At 54.9% G+C, this 19,585-nt stretch overlaps 6 protein-coding genes across 6 annotated transcripts; 3 read left to right on the top strand and 3 right to left on the bottom strand.

The window, feature by feature from the left end:
• Nucleotides 1–1,716: 1,716 nt before the first annotated feature.
• Nucleotides 1,717–9,530, top strand: MONBRDRAFT_32791 (uncharacterized protein; the record flags this gene model as incomplete). The annotated part of the gene is made up of 29 exons (XM_001746537.1): nucleotides 1,717–1,750; nucleotides 1,818–1,965; nucleotides 1,993–2,041; nucleotides 2,073–2,345; nucleotides 2,449–2,520; nucleotides 2,692–2,818; nucleotides 2,920–3,083; nucleotides 3,187–3,299; nucleotides 3,382–3,517; nucleotides 3,599–3,684; nucleotides 3,778–3,854; nucleotides 3,974–4,043; nucleotides 4,148–4,244; nucleotides 4,613–4,904; nucleotides 4,990–5,111; nucleotides 5,182–5,247; nucleotides 5,328–5,479; nucleotides 5,597–6,233; nucleotides 6,684–6,719; nucleotides 6,805–6,904; nucleotides 6,999–7,180; nucleotides 7,251–7,370; nucleotides 7,912–7,948; nucleotides 8,328–8,383; nucleotides 8,501–8,644; nucleotides 8,718–8,762; nucleotides 9,011–9,049; nucleotides 9,285–9,368; nucleotides 9,486–9,530. The coding sequence occupies 29 exons, from the start codon at nucleotides 1,717–1,719 to the stop codon at nucleotides 9,528–9,530; spliced, it is 3,603 nt and encodes a 1,200-aa protein (XP_001746589.1).
• Nucleotides 9,531–9,888: 358 nt separating this feature from the next.
• MONBRDRAFT_37435 (uncharacterized protein) lies at nucleotides 9,889–11,096 on the bottom strand (the record flags this gene model as incomplete). Its single annotated transcript, XM_001746655.1, has 2 exons — nucleotides 10,743–11,096; nucleotides 9,889–10,665 (listed from the first exon to the last, which is right to left on the bottom strand). The coding sequence occupies exons 1-2, from the start codon at nucleotides 10,881–10,883 to the stop codon at nucleotides 9,889–9,891; spliced, it is 918 nt and encodes a 305-aa protein (XP_001746707.1). The 5' UTR covers nucleotides 10,884–11,096.
• A 627-nt stretch (nucleotides 11,097–11,723) lies between these two features.
• Nucleotides 11,724–12,845, top strand: MONBRDRAFT_26225 (uncharacterized protein; the record flags this gene model as incomplete). Its single annotated transcript, XM_001746538.1, has 4 exons — nucleotides 11,724–11,868; nucleotides 12,041–12,152; nucleotides 12,401–12,653; nucleotides 12,735–12,845. 4 exons carry the CDS (start codon nucleotides 11,724–11,726, stop codon nucleotides 12,843–12,845), a joined length of 621 nt encoding a protein of 206 aa, XP_001746590.1.
• A 191-nt stretch (nucleotides 12,846–13,036) lies between these two features.
• MONBRDRAFT_32793 (uncharacterized protein) lies at nucleotides 13,037–14,419 on the bottom strand. The gene is made up of 5 exons (XM_001746656.1): nucleotides 14,388–14,419; nucleotides 14,097–14,203; nucleotides 13,898–13,999; nucleotides 13,701–13,793; nucleotides 13,037–13,569 (listed from the first exon to the last, which is right to left on the bottom strand). Exons 2-5 carry the CDS (start codon nucleotides 14,169–14,171, stop codon nucleotides 13,468–13,470), a joined length of 372 nt encoding a protein of 123 aa, XP_001746708.1. The 5' UTR covers nucleotides 14,172–14,203; nucleotides 14,388–14,419; the 3' UTR covers nucleotides 13,037–13,467.
• Nucleotides 14,420–14,539: 120 nt separating this feature from the next.
• MONBRDRAFT_37436 (uncharacterized protein) lies at nucleotides 14,540–16,863 on the bottom strand (the record flags this gene model as incomplete). The annotated part of the gene is made up of 5 exons (XM_001746657.1): nucleotides 14,540–15,254; nucleotides 15,365–15,474; nucleotides 15,590–15,826; nucleotides 16,024–16,275; nucleotides 16,428–16,863. The coding sequence occupies 5 exons, from the start codon at nucleotides 16,861–16,863 to the stop codon at nucleotides 14,787–14,789; spliced, it is 1,503 nt and encodes a 500-aa protein (XP_001746709.1). The 3' UTR covers nucleotides 14,540–14,786.
• A 569-nt stretch (nucleotides 16,864–17,432) lies between these two features.
• Nucleotides 17,433–19,576, top strand: MONBRDRAFT_37437 (uncharacterized protein; the record flags this gene model as incomplete). The annotated part of the gene is made up of 4 exons (XM_001746539.1): nucleotides 17,433–17,852; nucleotides 18,010–18,852; nucleotides 19,017–19,163; nucleotides 19,338–19,576. Coding segments are annotated over 4 exons (1,647 nt in total), but the record flags the coding sequence as incomplete, so codon positions are not given.
• Between the last annotated feature and the right edge of the window lie 9 nt (nucleotides 19,577–19,585).

The following is a 19,585-nucleotide window of genomic DNA, read 5'->3' on the forward strand; positions in this document are numbered from 1 at the left end:
GAAACCTACGCAATAGCCGTATCATCATCAGCCCACCCAGCGGCAAGCACAAGCGGTGAGCACAAGCGATGAGCACAGGCGGTGCGGGGTGGAAGAACAGTCGGGGTCTAAGCAATGGTGACGCTTGCCACAAGGCAAGAGGCGATGTAGACAGCGAATGAACACAAACCTCGACCCAGGAGTGCAGCGACCCGGGATTCTACGTGGAGGACAAAAGTGGCCAATCCGGCGACGAGAAGTTGTCGAACTTTATCCGGAGTGAGAGTTGGTGAGGGCTGGTGGGGAGACGGGAGGGGTGCATCAAAACCCCAACCCAGACTGCCCGTGCGGAGCTGTGCCTCGAGGGATTTGAGCTGTTGATACTCGGGCAATTGCTCAATCTGTGCAATTTGGCTACTGCGCTTGTGGATGTATGACAAATCCTCTACGTGCCCGATGTGGCATGAAGAGGCATGAGATGGCGCGGCACGAAGAAGCATAAGTTCATTGGGTCAAGATGAAGCACCTTGGCTTACCGTGATCTGCAAGCATTGGCGCGCTACCACCCGCGTGTGCGCCCCACCATTCATCGCGACTGGGCAAGACGCGACGCTGGGGGCGGGCGTGGGATGACGCTGCTACGCAAATGATACCATGTCCAGAGGGCAGCGTTGTGGCCTGCAGCACGGTGTGCCGATGGCGCTGCGCCAGGCCAGGCAATCGGCTGAAAGGTCGCATGGTGCCTGGAATCGACGTTCCGGGCGAGCGTTGAGGGGGGTCTCGCAAAAAGCTGACGAGACTGACAAACGGCCCTGAGACAAACGGAAAGATGCACAAGTCGGTGAGCTGATGGCTGATGCAACTGAGATGGCGCTCACAGCCAAAGCGAAAAGTGACAAGGGGTATTTTATTTGTGTTTTGCATTGGGCCAAGCACAACGTGCCGGGTGGTAGGTCTTCAGCAACTTGGCTTCACTGCACCACTGCACGGTGGGGCTGTACAGCTTTGCAAACCCATTTATGTCCAGACTGGAAGCATACGCTTACTTTCAACGCATCAAATTGGCGCCGCGATGCCGCTGTACTTTTCCAGCCACGCTTGATCAGGCGCAGATTGGGCCTCAAAGAGCGACTGTCCTGTGCTCAAAGGGCCAGCGATGTACCTCTGTAAGACCGACGTGCCAGCATGAGTCAGTTGTAGGGTTTGACGCCAGCGGCCACACAAAGTTGACAACACCACCATGCCATGCGAGCCCTGTTCAACACTGCTTTCCCAGCTTCAAGAGCCGTGCCAAACCAAGAATGCATTTACGCCGCCATCCTCAAGCCCCACTGCCCACGGCCCACGGCCCACGCACACCATCACCACCATCACCTGAAACACAACCAGAAAAAGAAAAAAAAGAAAAAAAATAGAGAGAGAGAGCCGTTGCAACACACACACACGCACAGACACACACACACATACACACCTCTGAATTTTGCAGTTATGTCGTAACTTCAAGGTACAAGGCCGCTTAGCCCTTTAAACCACATGGCCTGGTCCCGATTGTCTGACAAAAACACTTGTTGTTGTTGTTGTTGGTGGTGTTCTTTTGGCCTTCAAACGGCAGCCGCCGCATCAGAGGTGAGCATGACGCTCCTGGTGACGCTCCTGGTTTCTCTACTTGGTGTCGTCTGGTCAGGCGGGTACCAATGAGCGTGGTCCGTGGTCAAAGGGCACAAAATACAGTCAGCGATGACACCACCGCTCTCCAGAGCCCTTTTTTTAGGTTCGAGAGTAATGGGTTTAATTTTCCAAATCAATTTTTTTTTTTTAAATTTTTTTCTTTTCTTGAGGTCTGGTCTGTGGCGCGCGCGCTGTCTCCCTCTCCCTCCCCTCCCCCCTCCTCTCTCTCTCTCTCTCTCTCTCTCTCTCTCTCTCTCTCTCTCTCTCTCTCTCTCTCTCTCTCTCTCTCTCTCTCTCTCTCTCCCTCGCTCACTTACCGTGTTGTGGCGTTCGGGGTCTGGTTAGACGCAAGAGCAGTGGATGTGCGACGTGGCAGGCGTGTGTAGGCAAACAGGTCAATGGAGGATATTTTTGTGGGCTGTCAGGCGCCGCCCGGTTTTAATGCCGTGGCCAAGAGGGAGCGGTTTGGTCAGCTCGAGTATCAATCCGACACAGCAGACGGCGCCATCTTGGACCACATCCGCGATGGGCGCGAGGCCTCGAGCAATGCCCGCGAACTCGTTGCCTTTGGTCATGCTGTCTCGGGCCGTGATGATCGTCCCATGCACGAGCTGACGCGCGCCCTCATCACTTCCAGTTCCCTCATCAACAGCGTCTGGTCCACTTTGCAAGACCTTGGCCATCAACTCAGCCTTCAGGTATGGGCTCGTCATGTCCAAAGTTGGGCAGGCACAAGTAGTAACGGAAGCTGACCTCGGCCGCCATGTGCATTGTGCATTGGGGGTTCGCCGAGTACGGTAGGAGCTGAGCCCTGACCGGTTCCTGGAAAGTGACTCTATCATCCAAACGATGGCCACGCACCCGCGCCTCCCGGTATGTGCGTGGAGGGAAGAGGCGATTTGTCTGTAGGGTTTGCTTTCCCTGTCTTTTCCCTTTATCATAATTTTCTTTGTACAGGCCCTGTAAATCAGAGGCACCCCTATCACACGTGAACAGCAATTGCGCCCACTGTCGTGCTGCTCATGAATGTTGCTGGGCCCTTAGCTCCTGGCATTGGGTCGGCGGGACGGCTCCATTGAGCTTCGTGACTTGACCAACACCCGCGTCAGTGTGGCATCAAACAAGTCGTCTCGCAGCATTTCATCACTGTCCTGGTGCCCGACAGTCCCAGGTGAGCCTCTCCCGCCTCACTTTATCATCTTCTGGCCTCTTTTGAGCGCGGTGCTCCACCCGACTACACTCATCTCTCATATGACATGCTACAACATGAAGGCTTGCTGGCCGTTGGCACCTCTGAAGGCGCATTCTTGGTTCGCTTTGACGCCAACACGACAAGCTGGTTCTGCTTTGCCAAGATGCCTTGCAATGCGGTTGCCTTCTCCCCATGTGGTCAATACGTGGCAACCAGCCCTACCCGAGGTGGCCTGCTCATTTATGTGCGTCCATCGAAAAAAAAACCCCCCTCCCGACGTCTGCCATCGATTCCCCTGTGCCGTCTTGGCCTCGATGCCACTCATACAGCGTTTTGCGTTTGGGCAGCATCCCGCAACAGATCACGCAGCCCGCGTCAACTGGACCTCGCGCCTAACTTTTTTGCGCTGGTCCCCGACTGCACGCTTTCTTCTAGCCGCCTCTGTTGGGCCGAGCTTTTTGTACGATCCGCACACGTGCATTCGGGACGGGCTCTCGAAACTTGAGCACGCGCCCAAGTCTCACTTCACGGTGTGACCCTAGGGTGTATGATGTTGAGACTTGGCGCAGCCGACGCTTTCAGACCAATACCCGTCCCCTCGTGGACGCATGCTGGGCCAATGACGGCGAGCACCTCCTGTTCATCGTGCAGAACGACAACTGCCTCCATCACCTTGAGGTAGACAAGCAGTGCTGAACTGCTAGACATATGTATATGGCGCCCAGATCATTTTCACACCATCTCACGTCGGCTAAATAGCTTCGATCGCTTCAAGATAGTCACCTCCGCGTCGCTATCGAGTTTCCTCTGGCCTCCATGATCGATAACAAAGGCATTGATGTGCAGTGCGTATCTTGTACCGCGCTTCGGCACACCCTTTCTTGATGATCGGCTTTGCCAAATTTCATGATGATATCCCCCCTCTCCCTCGATTGTAGAGTCGGCGGTGCCATTGCCGGCCTCGCTTGGAACTCAGCCTGCACCCGTTTGTGTGTCATCTTTCAGGATGGCCCAGGTCTGTTTCATTGAGCCTCACACACACACACACACCCCCCCCCCCCCCCCCTTGATGTATCGAGGAGGGCTCACCCTTGGTTTCACGACGCTGTGCTTTGAAACATGATTGGCTCGCAGGCCAAGCACGCGAGCACCTCTTGGTGTGCCGCACAAGTATTGAGGGTCGTCACCTGACTGTGGCGCCCACGTTAGTCCAATGAGCAGGCCATGCAATGTGTTCGCCAGAAGTGATTTGTGCACATGACAAGCGCCGTCAGCTGATACCCTATCCTCTAAAATCTGTGCTTCTAGGGGATTCTTGCGTGGCCCTGAGGAGTCTCGACCCCAGGACGTGGCCTTTGCCGTGAGCGGTTCAAATTCTGCTGAAGGCCAAACTGAAGCTATTCAGGTTTGTCGTGTGCCTGCGTTCACGTGACCTGTCAATGTTCACGTGCCGCTCACACTCTGGGCACTGTTCGCTTGTGCAGCTCTATCGCCAGCGGGGCGCAGGCTGCTCTTTAGTCGCAACCACCTTTGAATGATTCGGCACAGCCCACCTCGGCACCAATAGCAACACCAGCAAAAAAAAAAAGCATCTAGATCTAGCATCTGATTCACAGAAAAAAAATCAAATCAACAGTCAGTTTTTGAGTCGAATCATCTCACCACAAAAAGTCTGACATTGTGGTCTCGGTGCGTGTCAAGCAGTTTTGTGGGTGGCGGCGAGCGGGCGGCGCGATGGGAAGTCACGGTCGGGACGCGGTGTTTGATGTAGAGACTGATGAATGGGACTCGGAGCGAGAGGATGAAGAATTTTGGGGTGTGGCAGGAGACGTTGCACCTCCCACCTCAGCCATGAGCCTGGCTTCAACACACTCAGAGCGCAGCTCAAAGCCAGATCCAGCGCTGAAACAAACTAGCCCCAAGCCCAGTCCAAAGCTAGAACGCGCGCTGCAACCTGAAGCGCCAGCGTCGCCCCACAAGCTGGGTGCGGCTGCTCTACCAAAACTGACAGAACCAGCGTCAGAGCGCGCCAAGGCTCGTCTTATTCTGATGCACGGGCCCTCAGGTTGGCACACCACCCCTCCCCTCCTCCAGTCATGCCTGCTGACATCCACTTTGCTCTCTCAACTCTTGGTGCCTGCTTGGTCTAGGTTCCGGCAAAAGCACCTTTGTCCAGCTTTTGCTTCAGGAGGCGACTGCTCAAAACCCAGAACAACCATGGATCCGCATTTCTCAAGACCAATTGCGCACCTCAAAGCGCTGCATTGCTGTGGTAGGCCCAACTGACAATCCACCTGCTCAGCCCATCACCCGACTAACCGTTGCACCACCTCCATGATCAGGCTCAAGAAGCCTTGGCCAAGCGTCATGTGGCTGTCATTGATCGAACGCACCTCTCACAAACCCAGGTGGGTGGCGTTTTGACGCTTGTGATCAACAAGCTTTCTCCCATGACTCCTCAACCTTCAACTCTCCCACGCCCCTGTAGCGCGCCAAATTCGCGACCATCGCGCTCGACCTCGGTGTGCCCGTCGACGTTGTGTCCATGCAAACGTCAATCTCAGACTGCATTCGTCGAGCCCAACGACGCCAGGACCACGAAACTGTCAAGCCAGAAGATGCTGCTCGGGTCATCGGCATGTAAGTCACCTCGCGTCTACAAACGCGTGTTTAATTGCTGCGCGAGTCTCAAGATCTGTGTTTTATTTGTTTGCTTTTGTCTTGCCTTCTGCCCATGAATTTGTTGATACAATGTAGGCAGACCAAAGCCGCGGACTGCTCTGCTCCAGAACCCCATGAGGGCTTCCGCTACATTTACAAAGTGGGGGGCACGTCCTCCGAGGCTAAACGCGTAGTCTTGGGTAAACCACCAACGCGTATTGGTCGTCAAACAACACTTCAGGCCTTTGTGCAAAGACCCAAAAGTCAAGCTTCAGCCACTCTCGCCCCTCCTAGTGTCGACTCTTGCGCCAGTGGATCTACGCTCGTGGTCCCAGATACGCTCTGCGAGGGGTCGACATCTGTACCTGATACCTTCCCGCTGTCGACCACAGGCACACCTGTAGCCGCACAAACAGAAAGCACGGGCCGCACCCCTCCTCGCTTGGCCACCAAGGCGCCCCCAACGTGGACCTGTGGATTCTGCACATTTGACAACACCAACGTTTTAGCGCCCGTTTGCGCCATGTGCCAACAACCGCGCCCTACTGGCTTGAGCCCCGAACCAGACCTAAAACCTGCACCCCAAATGCCCACCACATCCCGTGCTGCAGACTCGGTGATTGCAAACCCAGCATCATCACCAACGGAACCGGACATGGGGCGCAAAGTAGGAGACGGGAACGATGGCATCACGCTTCCCTCCACAGCCCATCTTAATGAGCAGCCCGACTGGGTATGTTGAAGCGTGATTGGCTTGCCGTGACTGCTGTTTTATATTCTTTAATTTTCGAAGAAACTCGACGTGTTCACCTCGTCTTCAACCAGACTGGCGGCTGCATTTACATGAAGGGAAAGCGCTAACATCGCACGTTTGTCTCGACCGCACTAGATGCTTGATTACGCCAATGGACTGCGGTGTCCCCTCTGCTTTGCTCTCCCGGGCGGCCTACATGGCGAAGGCTGCCCCCGAGCCGATTCGTCTGGCCTCTCCGGGCCTGGCAGCGGGCTGTATCAAGACGCCTGGGCTCGACTTGGAATGGGCACCTCGCCCTTCAAGGAGCATAAAGCAACCTCGGAACATTCTACTATTCCTACGACAGCTCGTCCACCACAGCGACAGCCAAGACGCCAAGAGCAAATGACGTCGCTGCTGCCATCTCCAGGCAAATCGGGCCGCGTGCAGGTGGCACCTTGCCTTGTGGTCGTTGGTCCCACTGCGGTAAGTTTCTATTTCAATGCGACAGCAACGTTCTGGCCAGGCTATGCTTGGGCTCTTGTGACCCTCAATTCTGTGAGCGACGTAGCTGCGAGCCAAGATCGAGGCCTGGAGAACCACTGAGATGGGCTCACCGCCCCGTCCGGCCGACTCAATGTACAACTTTCTCGGCGCTATCCCCTTGTTGGGTAAGTGTGGACATGAACGCCACCTCTTCTCGATCCTCCTATCATGCTCAATGCAGATTTTTTGCGTGCATCTGCATGTTCATGTTCATGATAGAACCCTTTGATATTGATGCGGCACAATATGAGGCCTGCAAGGCCGTTGTGGCTACAGCAGCTGCGACGGCTTCTTGCCCTCCTCCGACCTCGTGCCTACTGCAAAGATGGATTTTGGGCACCAAGGTCATGGGCCTCCGTGTCCAGACCGCCTCAGGTCGCGAATTTGCACAGCACTTGAAGGTTGGTGCCTACACCCCCGGGAGCGAGACCGTATCTTGCCTTGTTTGCGAGCTAATTGAATGTGAAATAGGACCAACTCGACGCCTGGGGAGCATCCTTGGCAAGCAAGACGACAGCTCAGCCGCTGCAGACCCGAGTCAAGCGTGCAGACTTTATGATTCTAGCTCAGCATTTTAGTGCCACAGGCCAGGTAAGAGGGCAGCTTCCAACTCGTGACTGCTGTACTCGGGTGTCCTCACTGTCGCCAATGCCATTCTCGGCACCCCTCCCAGCCTGCCCTCAAAGAGCGGCTTCATACTTTTTTTGACATGTCCCTGCCCCAAGAAGTGCAGGTGGAGCTACAAACGCTGCGCGCATGTGCCTCCCACCTCTAATTCACGCTCAAAACATTGTATTCCACCCTTCAAACCTGCACTTCAGTCCGCTGTCACTCCGTAAGAGCCCTCAAAGATATCAACCAATGAGGCAGCAGTGAGAGTTGAGATGGAGCTGTCGTCTTTGGTATTATTCTTTAGACTTGTCCAAAGTTTGATACGATTGTTTTTTTGTTTTTTTTTTTCTTTTTTTTGTTTTTTTTTGTTTTTTTTAATTGCACTTTTGAGATTTGTATCCACAAATCGCTATCATGGCATCTGAGACTGCTGAGGGCCAGGTCACGAACGCCAAACCAGCGTCGCCAATGGCAGGGAAGGACGGGCCCATGTGGGTGCTTCCTAATCCACCCGCACCAGGACAAGATGCAAAAAGCCACGGCGAAGCAACCAGCTCGTACGTCGCTATCTGCTGGATTGTCCCAAACCATTCGTACCCTCACACGTTCACACACGCGCCTGTCTGGTGACTGACTTGGCTGCCGCAGGCCAAGTCTTGATGCCGATCCCACTACTGCGACTGGCGATGCTGCGCGTCAAGCGAAACAGCGTTTGGGTCAAGGGCGTGGACATGGTCGAGGCCGAGGTCGTGGTCGCGGTCGTGGTCGCGGTCGCGGTCAAGGACGCGACTCGTCAAACTCCAGTGGAGAGAGGGTTGCCCGAGATGCCAGCGCAGAGGCGGAGCTTGGTAAAGTGCACCTTTTCACCTCACCACAATCCCTATTGACTTTGCACTGCTCACCTTCCTTGCCTTCCCAACTTGTTGCACCCTATAGATGCCAAAATCGCGGCCATCCGAGCCAAGAACGGTCAGCGCGAACAGCGATTTGAGGTATGTCGCCAGTTGTGATTGCATTTTGATCTTCTTCCTGATCCCCTTCTTCTTTGACTGACCCACTTTGCATGGTCACCACTCGCGTCCTGTGGTGTTGGCATCGGCTTGCCTCAGCGAGCCAAGGTCGAGAAGGCAGAAAGTGACGCGGTCGATGCCGAGCTGGAGCGCCAAGCTCGGCGCGAGGCACGCGAGCAGCGTCGTCTCGAACGAGAGCGCAAGGAGCGTGAGCGCGAGGCCAAGCAGCGCGAAGAGTATGAGGTTGGTCGTGTTTTGCAAACAATCAGCCACTCGCGAGCCATAACGTGGAACCCCTTACCTGCCCCACACGCAGGCCAAACGACAAGCCAACATCGCGGCACAGGAACGCCTGCAGCAGGTATCGGCTTGATATCTGTCGTTGGGGGGGTCCCACTTCTGAGATGGGTGGCCTTGGGAGTAACTTCGTTTGCCTGACCTTCGACGCACCGCAGGCCGTGTACAGCGCTGAGCGTAAACAAGCCGAGGCACCACCGACGGAGCGACGCATCAACCAGGCATGAAGTCATCATGCCGCTGATGCGCACATTTGATGCTGCCCTCCTGATTTGATGTGGTTGCTTTGGCATCATGCTTGGCACCTAATAGGCAGCCCGTGGACGAAACGCAGACGAGAAGCGCACGGCTGTAGGTTTTGACGCCTGTCCTCTCTTCTTCACATTGCGTTTTTTTTTTTTTTTTGTTTTTTTTCCTGGCTTCACCGCCTTGTGTGTCTGCCCACGCAGCATGCACAACGTAGAGCTCCCAAAGGCGCGCTGAGCAAACAGGTTGGCTGGCTCATCGTTCTCCGAAAGGACCGCACCCTCCTTGGTCTGGTGTGCTGAATATTCCAGCCCGCCCGGCGCTGACCTTGTTTTCATAGGAGCGGGCTTGGCAAGAGGAGCGTCAACGCATCGATGCTGAGCGGATAGCGCGACATCAACGCAAGACGGAGGAGGGTGTCGAGGTGCGAATTCGTGTTCTCATCCCCACTGCCTTGCTGAGTAACTGTCTCCTGTGGTCTGCCTCCCGAAAGAACGCACTCATGCTCTCTCACTCTTGAACGACAATCGTGGATCTGTAGTGGGCCCGCGAATGGGATCAGGGGCACCACAAGGCACATCAGTAGGATTGCAGCTGATACTTTGCCTCGCAGCGACCATTATGGGCGCCAAGCGCCGGGAGTCTGAAGCAATCTGAACGTGTATTGTAATTCAAAAACGGCTTTTGAACATTTATGCTGGAGGCCACCCGACTTCAAACTCATGCGAAGACGCGATATTTGAACGCAAACGCCAACCAAGACATCCTGGACGGGGGATGGGTTCACATTCCAACAAAGAGTTTCGAGGTGGGAGCGGCGCATCGGACGCCCTGCGTCAGCGAGCAGCCGTCCCTCAACAAGAGAGCCTAATCACCCGTGTACGAAGGGTGGCGGGTTGCCCAGACAATTAAAACTAGGGCAAGGCCAGAAGCCAACGTCTTACTCAGGCCGAGGGGCTCCGCGTCCGCGTGCTACGGCCGTGCCTCGCCTTCTTAATCTTTATAAAAGGGGCAATGGTGAGGTCAACTCGCTTGCCACTGGCTTGAATCATCCTCACGACCTCTGCTTGATCAGCGTGACACACATCCACATTGTTGACGGCAACGATTCGATCCTGCCGGCCGATAGCCTTGTGTTGTGCTGCCGGGGCATCTGGATGAATGGCTTTGACAAGAACGGCACGGTCTTTGCCGTTGGGTGCCATTTCGACACCAACCAGCGCCAGGCCAAACTGGCCGTCCGGGGCTTCCAACCGAACCGTTGCCGCAGGCCCAAAAAACAAAAAGCGGTCGTTTGATGCCCGGAAGCGCTGGTAGGGTTCTAGCATTGGCAAATTGAGGCAAGCGCCCGTGGCATACATGTGAGTGGGTGCCGTGTGTCGAGCCGGCAGGCGGTCCAAGAAGGTCGCTGGGCCACGTTGGCCCAGCGGTAGCGGGTATGCGCAGTTCATACCTTCAAAGACGTCCATGGATGTGGAAAGGCGGGCCTCACGATCACGGTGGTCAGGCGTTGGCGTTGAAGTTGGTGAGGCTCGGAGCCATGATTCAGCCAGCATGGTCTCGCTAAATTTGCGAGAGCGACTGCCCGCCCCACGTCGCAGTTCCTTGGCGGCGTTGGCCGGAAGCGGGGCCAGCTCGGATTCGTCGACATCCTGCGCACTTGATGCAGGTGCCGTCAGTGCCGTGCGAAGTTGGTTCAGCAATCTCTCCAAAGCGTCCACCTGTGGCGGGTGCAAAGTGACCACAATGGCGTGAGAATTGATTGGTCGCGCAGGTGCAGAGGGGCGAGCCATCGAACCTTGGCCTCGAGCTGTGTGACCTCCAAGTCCTGATCGTTCTTGACCTGTTCTAAGGCCAAAACCAGCTGTGCTGTCATAGCCTCCACCTCGGTCACCACCATGCCATCTGCCTGGCGTTGACGCGAGTTGGCCAGACCCATGCCGAGTTGTCACCTGCAACTGGCCTGCAACCCGCGTGCGCGCGTCGATCGATAGCCGGCTCTCAGCCAGGGAAAATGGAAGGGGGAAAGGGGCTGAGACTCGAGCAAAAAAAAACAGCCCATATGCGCATCAGTCCAGCTCCTACACGGGTCATGGACGTTGCTCATCAATCCCACATCCCCCTGCCGCCATCAGAACAAGAGATGATCGAGGTCGTCTTTTTTTTTTTTTTAAAAAATAACGCGCAAACCGCCCCTTTGATGTGGAAGCGTGATTAACATCACACTTTGACAACGTTCAGCTTGCTTGATTGGTGTGTGTCTCTCTCTTTCTGCTGTGTGTGTGTGTGTCTTTCTCTCTATAAATCGGACGTAGAATGACTCCATTCTCTGCTGTTGTTCTGCGATCAGAGGCGGCCAGGGATGATGGCCCGAGCTGATCATGTTCTGCTCGCCTGGTTTAGCCACTTGGCCGTTCTACTTATTGTGAGTAAGCCGCCCAGTCGCGCCACAAACACCGTCTAAACCAGATCCAAACTTTCAAAATTAGAGTAAAAAGGAGCAAAAAAGACGGAAAAATGGAGAGAAAATTCAACACACACACACACACACACACACACATGCATTTTTGATTCTTTGCTTGGCAGTGCCTTCATTCAGCAGACGGGCAGTCGGTCGAGCAGAGAACCCATTTGGCGAAGCGTGAGGCAGTGTGTGGGGGCTGATTCTGGTGCAACAGGGCCTGTGTTTGGTCTGGACCACCTCGCTCTTCGGCTTTTTTTTTTTGGGGTGTGTGTGTGTGTTTCTTTTTTTTTTTGCGTGTGGCATCACCGGCACAGGATGGCGCTGGAACTGGATGAGGCGATGGAGCAGCAGCTGGATGTGGCCTTTAACGCACAGCTCATCGATGAGAAAGCTTTTCAGGCCCTCGTCAAGGGCGTCTTTGCCATTGCATTTGAAGAAGCCACAGAGGCTGACCTCCTGGGTGCGTCTGAAACGCGATCCGTCCACCGGCTCGCCATCGGTCATCGGTGGCTAGTGAGAATGGTGGAGGTGGCGGGGACAGGGCAACGCGGTTGCAGAGCAAGATTTGCTCTTGCAGCTTGTCCAATCATCTGGCCTTGAGAGTGTCACGCTCAAACTCTGTGGCATTGTAGGTGCTGGTGCATTGCAAAATGCCAATGCACGCTCAGTGAAGCAGGCGTACACTGGGCTCCTGACCCTGGTGCTAGAGGCCGCCAAGCAGAACCTAAATGGCGATTCGCTGCGGTACGTCAAGTCACGCGCCCGCCTCTTTGACTCAAGCTTTCGTATGGCTGACCTGTCGTACACTTGGCAATTGCTGAGGCAGCTCATCTCTGGAGGAGAAGACCAGCAATGACCAACGAGTTACACTCCTCGCCGATAGTTTTGACGTGCGTTTATCATCAGGCCGTCCCCGCTCTGAGATCTCTCCCCTCGTGCATTCCAGGTCTCACGAGTGCCATGATGCATTGCCCCCCTTCCTTCAACTGTAGGAGCACCGACATGGGTTGCGTACAAGACTGCAACGGTGAGTCAAGGCTCTTCTTTACTCAGACGCATCGTCTCATCTCGCGTCCGCCAGCCCTTTGTCTCATCCTGGTCTACTTGGACTTGGTCTCGGCCCATAGCACGACCTTTCACATACCGCATCTCGAAGATGTGGAATGGCGACTGGATCAGACAACCCGAGGATCACATTTGGACAAGATTGATGAGCCTCGCTTCAACATCACTTTTCGCACCACGGTGAGTCTTGCAAAAGTAGAACGTGTGCTTCACCAAACGACGCGCCGTCTCACCCAACTTGGTGCATGGTGTCGATGACAGAACGATGAGAGCAACACCACCATCAGTTGCGATTTGGCCAGACTGCAGGATCTTGTGGCCAAACTGGAGAGTGCATGTGCAGCAGTTCAATCACTGGCAGAAGCCTCTTGATGCAGAGAAAAGATGCAGCTCATATCAACGTCGTTAGATTTCCAAAAGGCCAAGGCATGTGTTTAAAGCTGTGAACGAAGAAAATTCTCCATCTCTGCAGCCTGGCCATCCTTGTTTTTATGCATTGTGACCCAAACTGAGTGCATTGAAGTGGCCTCATGCCCTCTGACTCACTTGCATCATATCGCACGAAATTCTCACTACCACCGAGGGCGTAAATTACAGAGTTCAAACAGAACATTGATGACCGACCCGTAGCGAGGAGCGCGTAGCGCTGTACACGGGCAAAGGGTTGTCTGGTGCCTACATGGCTCACAAGTCTGTGGCCAAAAAAAGAGAGGAGCGCACCAGGCCGATGACAAGAAACTTGGGGAAGGTAAAAAAACGAAAACTCCCAACACACGTGCACAAACACACCAAGACGACAACACGACATGCACGCTGAGACACCAAGGCACAAAGGAAGTCCAGGGACTCGAGAGGCAATGCTATAGCTGTTGGGTGCGCCATGCCCCTTGATCAAACGGTCCATTCACACCCCAAATCAATCAGCGAGTCGCTACAAGTAGAGGGTGGGGGAACGATGCACACAGAGGCTTGGGCATCCTCGGAGTGCTACGCCTTAGACCTCATCTTCATCCAAGAGCATGTTGGGGATTCCCTTCTTAATGGGAAACTTGCGACCGGTCTCGGGACACTCGAGTTCACCCTCCAGAACCAGCACCTGCGTGCAAGTCACCCGCAAGTTAAAGCAGCATTCACAAAATCTCAAAAAACAAATAAACAAAGAAAAAGAAAGCGGGGACTGGGACAGAACAGCGGTGCATACAGCGACTCGCAAGAGTGTCGTCGCACCTCAAGCAGGACGTGATGCATGGCCCGCAAAAACTCTTCGTTGGTTGCAGCATCTGCAGGAATGTCAGTGGGCAAATTATCACCCTGGCCAATCTGGGGCAAATGGAAACAGAAAACAAGTTGACCAGGCCGCTGTGAGCTTGATGAATGGTTGACATTGTGCCAAGGGGGGGGAGCAAGAAGAGGCGGCCACAAACCTCGATGGCAGTTTGGCGCAAGACAGGCCAAACGATGCGATCAAGCATGCGGACAACAAAGTCCGCGTTGAAAGTCACCTCCTTGAGCTCCACCTTGCTTGCCTGTCAGACACCCAAGCAGCGGCTGAGCCTGGACTTGCGAACCGCGCCCAGTTGGCACGTCAAAAAACGCAGGCACGGTCAAGTCAAGGTAACCGACCGAAAGACGAAGCGGGTAGCCATCCTTGACCCCTTTGACGTGGCTCTTGAGCATGTTGTGCGTGAGAAGCTTCATGGTCGAGGGTGCTTGGCGATCAAGAGTACTACCTAAGCGGCGCGGGCGGTGAAGCGGCGATGAGCATCATCAACCCAAGAACAACCACGCAATGTCTCAAGCATATCAAACAAAACCCATCCTCCCCCGCTTTCCTGCCGGCTTGCACGAGGGTACACTCGTCCCATCGAGTCTGCGCTGCCCTTTTCCCCCCTCATGAAGAAGACGCGAACGCACTTGTTCACACACACACGTGTTAAAGAAACAGCTCAGATCCGCTTTGGAAAATTATCTGACAAATCCGGGCACATCACTTTGGGGGGTTTTTTTTCCTTGAAATGGTGGGTGTTGGTCAAGAGATGGTGGGCCATGCGGGGGCGGGGCAGTTTCGATGAGGCATATGATTGACAATGAAAAGCACATAATCGCGCACTAGGTGCGCGCCATTTCCCACTCGTCGAGCGGCAGGCAAGCCCAGACTCTGGGCCTACCCATCAAAAAACATAAACCGGAGAGAAAAGAGAAAGAAGGAGAGAAGAGGATTGAGAGGAGGGGAAAAAACGATACAGGTTTGCTTAAGGGTTGTTCACAAGAAAGTAGATAGAACAAAAAGGGGTGTGCCAGGGCAGCAAGGCTCTACTCCTCATCGTCATCTTCCGAGCCCATATCCCGCTCGTCATCTTGCGCTTCCATGGCCTCAAAGTCTTCTTCTTCTTGTCGAGTGGGGTCGTTGCTCTCAAAGATGTCCTCCAGGCCATATTCTTGCTGCACCATTGGAGGCAGGGCCGGGCTGAAAGGCTCGCTGCTGTACTTGGTGCCCCAGCCAATGTACACGTTGGCAAAAGTGGTGTTGACGGCAAAAGCGTGGGCACCGGGCCAGCGGTTGGAAGAAATGCACACCGCTGCATATGCCGTGTGAGCTGTGTTGGTCAAGCGCACCGACCAAGCTGGGTGGCCATCGACGTCCTCGTCGTTTTGCAGGGGCGTCAACAGCGGCGCGCCTTCCTCGGCCTCAATCTCCTCCTCTTCCTCTTCCTCTTCATCGTCCTCTTGATCCTCATCCTCATCCCCCTTGATGCCGGGGTTGATCCACTTGCAGCGTCCCTGCAATTTGTGTCAGGGGTGTGTGAGGCGGGCACGGGCACGGGCAAACGCAGTCCTGAAGACGGTGTCACGACAACTTGAAGCAAAACGCGGTTCCAGGCTCAACCAACCTGAGGCAGGATGTACTGGCCATGGTGTACCCAGCCGGAGAGGTCGGGCACGAGGAGCTCGCTGAGGGGCTTGCCCTCAAAGTCGTCAGCGAGCACGTACTTGTCACGGGCTGGGTAGGCGCAGCAGTGGGCACAAAAGATTGGTCAGGCGAGCAAGCCTTGAAGGCGAGGGACTGAGCGAGAGTTAGCAACGCTATTGAAACCAGGCTAGTTGTATGCGCTTACCCTCTTCGTCATCATCATCCTCCATCTCATCAAAGGTATAGAGTCCCAGGGGGCTGACATGGGTGCCGGCCGAGATGCGGGCAATCTGGGCTCGAAGAAGTTCAGCTTCGGTTCCAGGAAAAGGTGGATATGACACGACGGCGGCATCCAGACGGCCAGTGAACAGCTTGCGAATCTGGCGGGCCACTACGAGCTGCTGTGGGGTGGCATGCGGGAGCATAACCCATGGCTTGCCAGCTATGGAATTCAGGACCAGGTGTCGATGAGGGTCGAAGCGGGAAAGGATAGACAGGCAAATCGAAGAGTCGTGTGGTGGGTATGCAGATGTGAATATGCGCGAGTCAGATAAAGAGAGAGAGAGAAAGAGGAAGAGAAAGCGAAAGAGAAAGAGGAGATGATGTTCATCAAGTGTGTGGGATGCTTGGGGTACGTACGTTCGTCACAGACAAAGTACACCTTCTTGTTGACACCGCTCCCATACTCTTCTGCGGGGATGATGGGAGGAGGCCGGTATTTGTTTTTGGGCAGCTTATCGCGTGGGTCCTGTTCTTCCTCGTCCAGAGCTTCTTCGTTGTCCTCGCCATTGAGCTCATCTCCACCTTCTTCTTCCACTGGCTGGGGCTCTTCACCCTCGCGAAACTCGGCTTCCGCAATCAAGTAGTTACCCTCGAGGCCAAAGACTTTTCCTGTGAGGCCACGTCCGAGAGTCAAGATTAAAGGCCGCATAGCAGACCAAGAAGAATGCAAAGAAACAAAGAAGACAATTCAACCACCAGCAACAACGGTAGCAGCAGCAAATAACGAGGAGGCTCAACGCAGCCCGGCAGGGGTCACGTACCCCAGAAAGAGACGGTCTTGAGCGGCTGATCTTCGGTGAGCTTTTTGAGTGCGAGAAAGATGCGAAAGGACTCTTCACGACCGAGGCCAATGTCGGCGCCCTCAAAGTACTCTGCAAGCTGGGGAACGTTGGGCACGAGCTCTTCAGTGGCCTCGTCCTCCTCGGGGACCTCGGTCTCGTGCTTGAGCATCTTCTCTTGAGCCTGAGCGAGGATGACACCGTCGGCGGTCTCGGGCTGCTCACGAATGTTTGACTCGGCCGCAAAGCGGTCAGCCTTGAGTTCATAGCTAATGTTCTCGAGCAGCTCGACTGCATTTTCGGGCTTCTCACTCAAAAGCTTTGAAAGGACGTCTGAGAGATGGTCATACACGCTCACACCAGCGGCGCCCTGGGCCTGCATCAGGTACGCCTTGGCGGCGTCGAAATCGGTTGCCATGGTGTTGGTGGCGTCCAACGGCAGTCCCACGAGAGTTGGGAGGCGAGAAGCTCTGCTGCGAGCCAAAACCCAGCAGCAGATCTCTGTCCTGAGCGGGAAGGGGACGCGGCGGCCAAGATGAACGGCAGCTCAAAAAACCGAGCAGCAGGAGCAGCAGCAGCAGGGGCTCGGATCTGTGAAGGAGCAGGCGGAAAACTAAAGCGGCACTCGCTTCTCGTTTGAGCATTTCCTGCTCGGTGCATTTGGTTGGCAAGGATACGACCTTTTTGTATTGTTTGATACAGATTTAACACCTGTTGTTGATTCGCATCACCAGCCTGACAATTGTCTGACAATGAGATTTTGTCAGACAAGAGAGCGAGAGAGTGTGTGTGAGTGTGACCAAACAACTTTGCGGTTGTTTAGGTGTGTTGTGACTTTCTTTTGGTGTTTGGTCGGTCGATCTCTCTCTTCCTTCTCTCTCTCTGTCGGCTCGGCGCCATTGAGATCAGAGGAGTTGGACGAGGGGGCTGTTGGTCCGAGTGTCGGTGTCGAGAGTACATCTTTGGGCTGGGTGTATACCAGGTGGGATGGGTTCTGCGCCATCGCGTCAGGTGTCGACGGGCCCCAGCGGCACAAACTCATCGGCAGGCCCTTTCAAGGCGGCGGATCGGCGTAGCACCAAGCGATCCAAGGGTGAGACAGCCAAGGAGAAAACGCTGCCCAATGGCGGCAGCCAGCGTAAGAGCAGCCGCCAGACGAAGAGCAGCAATTCAGTCGAATTTGAGCAAGCCTGTCTGAGCGTCTTTCGCGCGGCCGACAAGGATGGCAATGGGTCCTTGGATGCGCAGGAATTTTGGAATGTACTTCATAGTCAGACTCTGAATCTCAACCTCTCTGATTCCGAGGTGAACGAGCTGCGCGACGCAGCTGATACGGACAAGGATGGCGTCATTAGTTATGAAGAGTTTATTCCGGTCGTGAAGGAGCTCCTTCGCACCATCTATGCGGTACGTTGGATTCTCAGCGTTGATGCTTGGTGGCGACTATCGTGGTGGCCGCCGCTCTGGTTGCTGCTCTGGTTGCTGCTCTGGTTCTCTCCACAAGCATTTGATCACAAGTCTCATTTGAGTTCTGCGCCCCGCCCGCCTCATCGCACGTGCTTAGCGCAAGGACGACGATTGGAACGACTGGTCCTGCCTGACTGATCCTGAAACAGGCAACACGTTCTATCTCAACAAGCGTACGGGCGAGACATCACGGCGTCGGCCCACACTCTATCATGAGGAGCGACGCGAGGTGGCCTCGTTTGAAAATTTCGTTCTGCCCAATGGTAATGAGATCACGACCTATCTCAATGATGATGGCACTCGGCTCTACATGGACTGGGATGAAAATGAATGGAAGCCCGTGCCAGCAGAATGGGCCAAGCGTCTCCAGAATGCCGAGGATGGCCTGGTACAGCCTTCTGCCGTCACCGATTCGAGCCCGGAAAGTGATGGCCCTGAAGCCGAGGATCCTCGCGTCGGGGAAATGGTTCATCCCCACTACGGCGCGCTCACCACCTATCTCCTCGAGAACACCCGCAATTCCCGACTCTACTACGATAGCAATTCGGGCGAGTGGCAGCGCATGCCCCTGGAATGGGAGTTTTACATTCCCGAAGTCAAGGAAGCGGTGCAAGCCATGAGCGATGCCCTTCCGCATTGGAACAATGGCAAGGAGCAGCTGCTCTGCCTGCGAGAGTGTGATTACAACGTCTTTGATGCCATTGCGTTTGGCGAAATCAACTTTGCTGCGCAGAGCAAGGACCAAGGGCGGCTCTCCGCTGCCGATCTTGCTCGCCTTGCGCATCTGGAGAAGGAGCTGGCCCGCACGACCGATGAGCTCAACCGGCTCAAGCGCGAGCAACAGGAGCAACAGTCAACTGCCACCAAGCAGCTCATTCGCGAGAAGACCAAGGTCGAGGGCCTAACGGCACGTCGTGAGCAAATGGCGCTCGAAACTCAGGTACAGATACCCGCCTTTGATTGATGCCCCTCCTTATATCCTTGTGCCACGGTACTGGCCTTGGTATTGGTTGGTATCCCTTTTGCCGGGCAGAGAGGACTGCCTCGGTTTGGCACACGTTTGATGGGGTCAGCAGCTCGGCTCATCATGATCAATTTGCACAGGAACAAATGGACATGTTGACCCGGGAGAACACCAAGCTGCGTGAGCGTGTCAGCCAACTGGAACAGCAGCAAGTAGCCGTGAGTGCTGATGCCGACCGCATTCGCGATCTGGAGCGTCAGATTGAAGCCTTGCAGGATGAAGGCGAGGTACGTTTTGGCCATGGCAGCCTGAGACAAACGAGACCAAGCCTTTGCTTTTGCCTTTTCAGCCACCGCCACGCGCTAGTGTCCCAATTGTGTCAGCTTTCTGTCTCTTCTTGTGTTTTATTTTTTCATTGCGTCCAGCATCTCACACCTTGTGTCTTGCATGCCACACCACAGCACGCACGTGTGGTCAAAGACTTGCAGGGTAAAATGGAGCAAATGCGTATGGAGAACGTGGCACTCAAGCTCAAGGTGCAAAATCTCAAGGATCGCGTGAGTCAGGCCACGGGCAATGCTGTGGCCTACAAGGCGCTCAGGACTCACCTGCAGGCCATCCGGCGTGAGCACGGGGCCATGCGTCAAGAGTTTCAAGAGTTACAGGAGCACATGAGTCCCAAGCTGGAGGCGGCCGTGACCGCCAGCCG

Source organism: Monosiga brevicollis, genomic scaffold, assembly GCF_000002865.3.
Source record: "Monosiga brevicollis MX1 MONBRscaffold_13 genomic scaffold, whole genome shotgun sequence".
NCBI classification, from domain to species: Eukaryota; class Choanoflagellata; order Craspedida; family Salpingoecidae; genus Monosiga; species Monosiga brevicollis.

Excerpts from the sequence above, each read along its gene's own strand:
- MONBRDRAFT_32793 (XM_001746656.1), bottom strand. The coding sequence starts at position 14,171 with ATGAAGCTTCTCACGCACAACATGCTCAAGAGCCACGTCAAAGGGGTC. Across the intron at positions 13,794-13,897 it reads TGCGCCAAACTGCCATCGAG|ATTGGCCAGGGTGATAATTT; the intron begins GTTTGTGGCCGC and ends CATTTGCCCCAG. Across the intron at positions 13,570-13,700 it reads TGCATCACGTCCTGCTTGAG|GTGCTGGTTCTGGAGGGTGA; the intron begins GTGCGACGACAC and ends ACTTGCACGCAG.